Source organism: Sardina pilchardus, chromosome 10 (genome assembly GCF_963854185.1).
Source record: "Sardina pilchardus chromosome 10, fSarPil1.1, whole genome shotgun sequence".
In the NCBI taxonomy this organism is placed as follows: domain Eukaryota; kingdom Metazoa; phylum Chordata; class Actinopteri; order Clupeiformes; family Clupeidae; genus Sardina; species Sardina pilchardus.
Window position 1 is genome coordinate 30,929,818 of NC_085003.1, and position 10,000 is coordinate 30,939,817.

The 10,000-nt window shown below is 42.7% G+C and overlaps 2 protein-coding genes across 4 annotated transcripts in view; both read left to right on the forward strand.

Moving 5' to 3' along the window:
• The window catches only part of LOC134093462 (zinc finger protein 423-like), a 29,459-nt gene extending 28,927 nt beyond the window's left edge, over window positions 1–532 (forward strand). Inside the window, exon 4 of the mRNA XM_062546514.1 lies at window positions 1–532. This exon is cut by the window's left edge and continues 387 nt beyond it. The gene's annotated coding sequence lies outside the window, so the exon portion shown is untranslated.
• Window positions 533–4,632: 4,100 nt separating this feature from the next.
• The window catches only part of si:ch211-212o1.2 (uncharacterized protein LOC492735 homolog), a 41,433-nt gene continuing 36,065 nt past the window's right edge, over window positions 4,633–10,000 (forward strand). Inside the window, exons 1-2 of one of the 3 annotated variants that reach the window (XM_062547678.1) lie at window positions 4,633–4,754; window positions 4,941–5,126. In XM_062547678.1, the coding sequence (XP_062403662.1) occupies window positions 4,745–4,754; window positions 4,941–5,126 (196 nt within the window). In that variant the 5' untranslated portion in view covers window positions 4,633–4,744. Of the gene's footprint in view, window positions 5,127–10,000 lie in introns of all 3 variants that reach the window. The other 2 variants (XM_062547677.1, XM_062547679.1) reach the window with 2 other exon arrangements.

Below are 10,000 nucleotides of genomic sequence, written 5' to 3' on the forward strand. Positions count from 1 at the left end.
TCCTATTTTTTGGAACAAAAGAAAAAATGAAGGAAAAAAAAACCTTGTCTGATTTTAGTCTCTAGAAAATGTTTCACTTCTCTTGTCCTCTGTTGCTTCCCGTATCCAACTTTAGAGCCTGTTTTCCTTCCTCTTTTTATTTTCGTCCTTTTATGTTTTTTTTTCCATTTGTTTTTTTTCCTCTGTCTGGTTTTTTGTACCTTTTAAGTTCTTGCAAATTGGTACTTGTGGTGTGTTGTGATTGCTTGCCAGTCGTAATATTTTTTTTTTCCTTTTTATTATTATTGTTAAATATTTTCTTTTTCTAATTACAATTTTAAAAAGGCAAAAAACAAATAAAGTTACAAAAAAAAACAAATGTAATGGTTTTGATTGGATTTTCCGGTTTATGGGCCTTATGGTTGTTGTAAAAATGAATATCATCAATTTCAGTGCAACTGGATGATGTCTGCTTTTTAAATGTGAATTAACCAGATTGCAATAACTAGTACCGTTGAAAAAAAAAGAAACAAATAAATAAAAACGTGAATAAAGGGAACGTGTGCATATGCTGTGAGTCTTTTTTCAAACAATGGGTCACCCTCAGCGGAGCACAAAGCCCCAGTGTACCCCAAGACTCGCCATGCTTCACTGGCTCTGGGCTTCAAACAAAAACACACATTTCTTTTTCTTTTTTTGTTTTGCTGTTTTCCCTCTTTTTTCCCACAAAAACACCAAGGAATAATTGAATAAGCTGAGCTATTAGCTGAGCAACAAAAAAATCAGTGTTGAATAGATTTTTGTTTAAAAATAAATAAACATCTTCTGTATGAAACATGTTTAGTGGCTGACCTCAGGAGTGGAAGAGCATAGACTCCTCTATGGAGTATGCATCCATCTCATCTCTCTGAATATCATTTCAGAGTCAATTTGGTGCGGAGGTCTGTGACTCCGTGGGTCAATACAGTGATTATCACTTAACAATTGACACAAAGTGTCAACAGCACCACTAAGGTGGTGACTGTAGCCTGTACACACTGTAAAGCACCATGAGACATGTAGTGTTTTGGCGCTGTATACATTAAATTAAATTGAAATTGATATTGAAAAATGTGGCATACAAATAATGTATCAGACAATGGTGATTGTGTAAAAAAACTCTATTTTGATGTCCAGATGTATCAGAGTGTATGGATGATGGTGGTGATGCACAATAGTGTTAACAATGTGTCATACAGCCCTTTGAACATACACCTCGAGCACAGTATGTCACATCTGTATGTTCATATTAGCAAATACACCCCAGGCCAAAAAAGCTGACTGACTGCCTTTATCCAGTGCCAATATAACAACTTCACTGATCCAACAGATAGGACTGGACTATGTCCCTCATCACAAAAGTCAACACTGATCGGAGCACTAACAGATTACACACAAAATGCGTCTTATTTTAATGCATTAGGTCTTAACATTAGATGTGAATACTACAGTCAGTCACTTCATGCCTGCAGAGCCAGAATAATGTATATTTAATGTATATTTTGTACATGTGTAATTTAAAGGGATATTCCGCCATTTGTGGAAATACGCTCATTTTCCACCTTCCCTCGAGCAAAACAATCGATATTTACCTTGTTCCCGTTCATCCAGCCATTCTGTGAGTCTGGCGATACAACTTTTAGCTTCAGCCTAGCATAGATCATTGAATCGGATTAGACCATTAGCTTCTCGCCTGCTAGCTTAATGTTTAAAAGTGACTAATATTTCTGGTAATTTTCCCATTTAAAACGTGTGTCCTCTCAAGTTAGAAAGTGCAATAAGACCAACTGAAAATGAACCCGGCCGTTTTTCTTGGCTGATTTGACATGGAACTACATTCTCATCTGGCGTAATAATCAAGGCAACTTGCAGCTACTGGCACTACTACTGCTTGATGTCTATGGGGACTATTTTCAGATGCTGCATACGATATCACTGCGCCTATGGTACGTTTGCAAGTTGCCTTGATTATTACGCCAGATGAGAGTGTAGTTCCATGTCAAATCAGCCTAGAAAAACGCCAGGTTTCATTTTCAGTTGGTCTTATTGCACTTTCTAACTTGAGAGGAGACACGTTTTAAATGGGAAAATTATCAGAAATCTTAGTCACTTTTAAACATGAAGCTAGCAGGCGAGAGGCTAATGGTCTAATCCGATTCAGTGATCTATGCTAGGCTGAAGCTAAAAGTTGTATTGCCAGACTCACAGAATGGCTGGATGAACGGGAACAAGGTAAATATCGATTGTTTTGCTCGAGGGGAGGTGGAAAATGAGCGTATTTCCAAAAATGGCGGAATATCCCTTTAAGCATACAACTGTCAGCTCCAGTTTTACTCCACTTTATTTTCATTTTCATTATGTGTGAGCACGGTGTGTTAGTGACACAGCCGGCAGCTTCATGGTTATGATGATACCGTACGATAATGTAGCCTACAAATTACAGTTTGTCCAAATTTACAGAAGACTGGGTGTTTGCAAGTACAGTATTACAGTAATGATTACTGTGTTATATTTTGTCTGCACATACAGTCATATCACATTATGTGAATTTATTATTTTTTTTCTGATGAAAAATCTTTATCCAAACATGCACATCTACATGGGGTGGAATTCACAGTAATACAATGTGAAAATACTGATAATTAACGTAGACTATTTTATAATTAAACTACCACAATGTCCCCTGAAATACTCTAGTGACTGCAGTGTTTTTAGCATCACCTTATTGAGGAAGTTCATCTGCGTCACATCAAGCTGAGCTACACAAAGACACATTAGATTGCACAATGCTGTACGAAACAGAAATAGACAGTTACTTGTTAGACACAATTTTGTGTGTGTTCTCATCCAAAGTCAGCGGGGCATGCAGCTTAGAGAGATGTCAAGACACTTGTTCCATGAATCCTTGCAGACCACAGAAGGTCACGCAAGCTGCGCTTCCTTTTTTTGTGAACCAACACTGACACAGTTCACGTCAGTCCAATCAAACTGTGGGTTGCAATGAAGAGGAACGGTGGCACACAGACCACAAATGAAGAGAAGAAGTGGCAGACAGAAGTCAAGCAAGCTATGCTTTCTCTTTAGTCGAATGAACAGTTGATTAATTTGAGGAAAAGCATAAGATGGTCTCAACACATTGGGTCTATCTGTATGTGAAGTTACATCATACTGTATACTAGGCTGGATGCACTTCCAGGAAATACGCTCTAAGGATAAACAGTGCTGGGTCATACACTAATTGAAATGTATTAGATAGGCACACATTAGTTCATGTCTACTATATTATTGTGTGCACTGGCCTTGTCCAAAAAAAATCTTAATAAATCTTAATAAATATTCAGCATTAACCTGCATGCTCAATTTAATTTTATAGTCTAAAATGTTTCATTAAACAGGGTAAAATAAATAAGCTCAGTTTTATCAGTGAGGGAGTGTTGTGGAATTGCAAATTAGCTTAAGGGAGAAAATTCAGGCGAAAACTTCCATCATTTTATCTACCAACCATTTATATGCTTTAATCTACTGAGGCTTCCACTCATCATTTTTTTCACAACTACACTGGTTTAATTGCATCCATGTGTTAAAGCAGCTGGCTTAGCCGTTGAGTCTCATAACTTCTGCCGGACAGAAGGTCGGTTCGGTTCCCAGAAATCAGTCATCGGAACGCATCGATATAGCACGGTGCCCAGGGGGCATTTGGTGCTTGCTAGTAGGAGAGGGGAGTCAATCTAACCAGAATACGATGTGATTTAAGTAGCCTAAATTAGGTTTGAGCAAAAAAAAAAAAAAAAAAAGGATTCCGTCAAATTAGACCAATATAATGTGAGACACGGAGTGTTAAATTCTGTCTAGTTCCCTAAAATGACCAACAGAAAAGTCATACTGAATTGTTTAATTATTTTCTGTGACGCCTTGAGATGACAAGGAGGCGTTTTTTTATTCTTATTATTTCTAATCTAAACTCTCCAAAGCTCCGTTAATGACCTTTAGATCACAGATCACATCGCTAATAACGGGTCAGATTTTAGACATCAGATATGAGTTGCATCAGCCTGCCTACTGTACTTAATGAGATAGTAACCTATCCCAATTTAAATATTGGGTCATCTGTGTTGTTGCAACATGCGCCACTCACTGGTAAAACAATAGAAAAGTGTAATTAAAAGTTAATGGCGAGTTGTTTTGGTCATAAAACAACCTAATCATGCCAAGGCGCACTTGACCGACCTCTGTAGAACAGAGGACTTTTGTCCGTGGTCAGCTCAACAAGTCGCGGGGGCTTTCTGTCATCTGCTCAGCAGCCGCGACTCGACGTGACTTCACCGAGTCATCTGTGTCCCAAAACTATGAGCTCACTATAGAACCACTGAGACTAAGGGATCGTGTACATCTTACCCCACAAATTCATTAGCGAAGAGACTTATGGCCACATAAATTTCATCAAGCATCAACTGAAATATGTTTATTTGTATCTCTTAATTCGATGTGAAACTTATTTTTGATGCATTGCATTTCCTTCTCATCCTGCTGAACTGTAGATGTCATTCTCGTCCTACAAACGGTTTTATTTGATTGGAATTTGTTGTCTCTCCCTAAAAACTCATCTGACACACACTAAGGAAGGCAAAAAAGTTTGCCAAAATAATCGGTACATCATTACTGGCCCAGCTCGGGATCCACTGACAGTCAATGTCTTTCTAAAAACTAGCTATTTTGCATTAGTTGGATGGAACGAGGTAACGTTTTTCCCTTGCTAGATCTTTGTGTCAGATGCTCTTCGTCCGCTTTTTAGTTCCGGGTGTGTTAGAGCAGAAGGCAGCCCGTTAGTCAGCGGGCTACTCACCACTGTTTTGCAATCACATAACTTGTGTCAATTTCGCCGTGATCTACAGGAGAAATACGTTATCATTTATGCATTATAGTTGAAACGAGGGGACCACAGGGGAGAATGGCGGCGGTGCTACTGTCAGAAACGGAGATCAGGCATCGGTCTATGGCAGAGGAGGATCCGAACGGGAATGAGCATGGGGCGGCTGCTCGCAGCACGGCACCTCGCTGGGGACCGCAGCACGCAGGGGCCCGCCAGCTCGCCCAACTGTACTCCCCGGGTAAGACCACGAGCTTGAAAACATGTCAAATAGGAAGCTGCAATACCAGTAAGCCTGAAAGAGCACATACCCCACGTTGCCCTGTCCGCCTTTACCCGATAACGCACCACATACTGTAGGCTGCACAGCAGGCTACAACGCTCTAATGTAAACATCCTCTCAGTACATGAGGTTTTGTGGACACTACCGTTTTCGAGGTTCTGTGTGTATGCTACTGGGGACTGTGTGTAAGAAACAGGACAGTATTTTGTTCGAGACGCCATACTATCGTCATGGCACTGTGCTGCATTAGCCTTTGTAAGTCAATAAAATTAGGTTATGAGGTTATGTCGATGTGCCTTGCTGTTGCACCCCTCTGCCAAGGTAGCCCCTCAGAAGGCTGCAGATTCAGTATCAGCACTTGAGGAGCAGCCGCTTAGCTCACATGTCCACAATGAAAGGACGAACTTTCCTCTTCCTTGGGGCAAGACTGGTCATTGTTTAGACAACACAGCGAGCCCACTGTCAGAGCGATGAATGCTCACCCGTTGTCCTCTCCCCACTCTCCACCGTCCCTCCATACACACACACACACACTCACACACACACACTCACACACACACACTCACACACACACACACACACACACACACACACACACACACACACACACATACATACACACACACACACACACACACACACACACACACACATTATATACACAGAGAGACAGGCCAGATGCCTGAGGCAACTTCGACTGTTCGTTGGTGGTATGACACGAGATAAACAATCTAATGCATGCTCAAGGTTTGACTGTCATCCAGCAGCTGGGCTTAACGAAGAGCACTCTGCCTTGGTCAATGCGCCTCATGCTTTAGGGGATCAGTGGCGACGTTAAAAGCCCCCGGCTACCCTGGGTGGGTATTAGAAAGATTTTTTTTTTGTCCAGCCTGTGCCCCCTTGTCGGGCACGAGCTCTCAGACTACAGCACTCTTTTGCGCGCGAGCACAGATTGTGTTTTAAAGTGCAGTTAAAAATAAGTCCATTTCATTTGTCACGAGTGGCTTGTAGCACGTACTGTCAAAAGTGCCGTTTACTTACTAACCTGCTTGTGTGTAAAGGGCGTTTTCAGGAACGCCTGAATGAGAGTTAGATGTATTCAGACATCCACCCACTAAGATACGTTAGGCTATCTGAGCAGTGATCGGTCATTTTCGGTCGTAATACCAGCCTCTGAGAGTTGCCTCTGAGAGTTAACAAAGTTCTTCACGACGTCACATTTTAAGGGAAGATGTTTTGTCTGTGTATCCTCTTTGTATTACCTCTTTGCTCCGTCGGTAGACCTGGCCAGCTGCACAAGGCCACGAGACTGCTATACCAGGTTAATTGTATATGATCAGTAAAAACATTAAACTGAGAGTTGTGATGCAACTGATAGAAAAGAAAATTGCACTAGCGTGCGGAAGAGGTCTATCTTTCAAAGGAGACGGTTACGCATGTCATTGCGGAGGGTTAGTTACTAGTCACATTTAGAGAATATGACATAAGAAGAAGCTTCTCAGAATTCATATTTTGACAACATTAATGAGTCGATCTTGTTCAGTTTCTCTCTACTTCAATTTACCGCCCGTCATACCCAACCTAGCATCGTAACGCATTTCAGTACCATGGACAGCACTGCAGCGGTAAGATAGCGCTGACCTAGGTGCTGAAGTAGTGTAAGGCCTAGCGGGAAATAGAGTTTGTATTGTGCATTCTAATGTAACCGACAAGCTAACCGAACAAACACAAACTCAAACATTTAACTATACTGGGGTCAGCAGTACCAAATCAGTGTGTACATGCTATAAAGATAGAGAGTCTGTTTTGTGAAAAGTTTTTTTAGTGCAATCCATACAACAATCCGTAAAGTTGTGTACATTTTTGCTTGAGGTGCAAGTTTCTTTGTTATGAATGGTAGTGCCATTTGGATAATAGTAACTTTTACTTAATAATTTCAGTGAAGACATATTGCAGGTTTGTTATGTATCATTAGGGTGGCTTTACAGCACAACACAGTTGCGGTTATGGTGCAACACAATATTTCTACAGACGTTCTATAGCATTGCACCAAGCTACACATTGCTCTAGCTTCAGGGCTGAGAATGCAAAGCGTCCAGAGCACTTGTGAGAGTCTGTGTCTGTGCCCTGAACATGATCCGGGGCGCCATAGACCAGCGCTTGGGCCAGCGAACGGCTCTGGAAGGTTCTGGCATTTGGTTGAGGCCCACAGTCGGCACAGGCTGTCTGGAGTTGAAGTGGGTGCAGACTCAGAGCAGACAAGTGGAGGTCAGTCAGGCACAGCTGCAGGGCAGGGGTGTGGGGCGGAGAGGAGAAGGGGGGGATTGGGATAAGGTCAGGGTTGGGTGAAGTATCCGAAACCCACACTTGAGTACAAGTACAGATATTTGATTAGAAAATGTAAAAGTAATCTATAAGCATAATAACAAGTATCTATTATTTGCAGTACTTGAGTATAAGTAGTACATAAGTACTGAGTACAGAGTGCTAGTGAAAGCGTTCGAGGTCAGGTGAGGTGACAACCCCCTCCCATAGCTATATGCTTTTTATGAAAAAAGAAAGCAGTCAGAGCTTTGAATAGGCTATTAAGTTCATGCAGTGCCTTGAAACCAGGTGCCTACATTTCATACACAATATCTTCGAAGCCTGAACAAAGGTATGGCTGCCATTTTTCCCCTGCTGCTTCATTTTAGAAGCCTTTAATGAATTTTATCCAACATGTTTAGAAAGTCAGCTACGTCACGCTTTATAAACACACATTGAAAGCCTAAACAAACCTGCTATTAATGAAAAGCAAGCAGTTTTAACTTGACTTACTTACTTTTAATTTAACTTTCAACAGCCTACATTGGCCTTGGAGTGTGTATGCATTATATATATATTTGTTAGGCCTTAACTCTGTCACTATGTCTTCATTCATTGCTGTGTCCTGTAGTGACATCAGGCCAGCGAATATCTAACATGCTGAATGGAAGCTGGCTTTTGTTTTTCATTTGAACATTCTTTTAGCCTATATACTTTGTACTTAATGCTGCTAATGAAAATGTAGTGGAGTGAAAATCGTTTCACTACTAAATACATTTCATTTTAAAATGTAGAAAAAGTAAAGTATAATTAAGAAGAAAAAAATGTAAGCTAGTAAAGTACAGATACTCCCCATTCATACTTAAGTATTTCTACTTTACATCTGGGTAGGGTGAGATGAGGTGGTGTGGTGTTGTTTGGTGTGCTGTGGTGTGGTGTGCTGTGCTGTGGTGAGGGGTGCTGTGGGCTGGTGTTTGCAGGGGTTGTTGGGTGTGTAGATGCTGTATGGCAGGAGGGCTAGATGTACAGTCGTGGGAGTGGAGCTCTTGCCAGCAGTGTCTGACTCTGAAGCATGAGTGAGCACGGGTCGGAGGATGCCAGGAGAGTCCAGGGCTGGGAAGGAAGGGGAGCAGGACGGCTGCATGTGGACACTGTGGGAGCCTCAGGCCTGTCCAGCGGTGTCGAACGCAAGGCAAAACTCAAATTAGAGTTACTGTGAGAGGTTTTTTTTTCTTTTTTGGGGGGGCATGTGTGTGTGTGTGTGTGTGTTGTACGGCAGGAGGGGTGTGTAACCTGGGACTCTAGTCCCGTCCAGTAGCGTTTGAGACGTGGATGAACATTTGCGAGCGCGTGAGGAGTGCGTATGGGCGTGAGTGTGTGTGTGTGTGTGTGTGTGTGTGTGTGTGTAGTTTTCTGTTGCGATATGGAGCCGGGCTTAGCGGCGATGAGAGGGGATTGATGAGTCTCTCGCTCTGCTCAATGGAGGCTCAGGCTCATTACTGTAACCCTGGGACAGGCAAACAGCTGGACGCCTCTCCCCGCCATATGTTTGTGTGTCATGCACCACCGACTGCTCTTTGCGCTTTTTATCCCACTTTACAGATTCGCTGGGAAATGAGCAGCGTTTTTCTCTCTTTTTTTCCTCTTCTGCTTCTTCCCCCCTTTTTTCTCTCTTTTTTTAAGGCTGGTTTAGGCTTTTCTGATTGCAACCACCAGCCGTCGTGGTTTTGATCACTGGGGCACCTGTTCTCCTCTCCTCGCTCTCTCTCTCTGCTCTGCACTGCTCTCTCTCTCCCTCTCTCTCTCTCTCTCTCTCTCTCTCTCTCTCTCTCTCTCTCTCTCTCTCTCTCTCTCTCTCTCTCTCACTCTCACTCTCTTTCTCTCTGCACCCCTTCCCTTTCCTGCATGCTGTCTCTCATCCCCCCTTTCTCTCTCTCTCTCTCTCTCTCTCTCTCCACTCAGCCTGTTTCTCTCGCTGAAACTGTTGGTGCATGCTCTGTCACACTCACGCCAGGGAGCGGATCATCAGATGTACCCTGTTAACACAGTGCTCCAAACTACCACATCTACTTACTTCTTGTACTTTCATGCTATTGCATTCTGCTGTTCTCCCCATGTGTGTGTGTGTGTGTGTGTGTGTGTGTGTCTGTCTGTCTGTCTGTCTGTCTGTCTGTCTGCACTTAATGTTCAAGTGCCGATAGACTCTGTCTTGCTCTCATGGCTGTGGAACACTTGTCTCCATCTCCCTCTCCCTCCCTCCCTCCCTCTCTCTCTCTCTCTCTCTCATGTGGACACACAGCACTCTCTCTCTTTATGGCCTGGTGTGAATGACTTGTTTTTATCAGTGTTCTCCCACGGCTTGTGTGGCCAGACTGCACCCTACGCAAATCCCGGAGCTGTATCTGTAGCCTGCTCGAGCCGGCGTGGCTGTAGGCTTCACTGTTGATACAAGAGTCTTGCCTGTGCAATAGAGGTCAACGCTGATAGGAGAGAGAGAGTTTTAAATGACTCAGGACACAGACGTGATT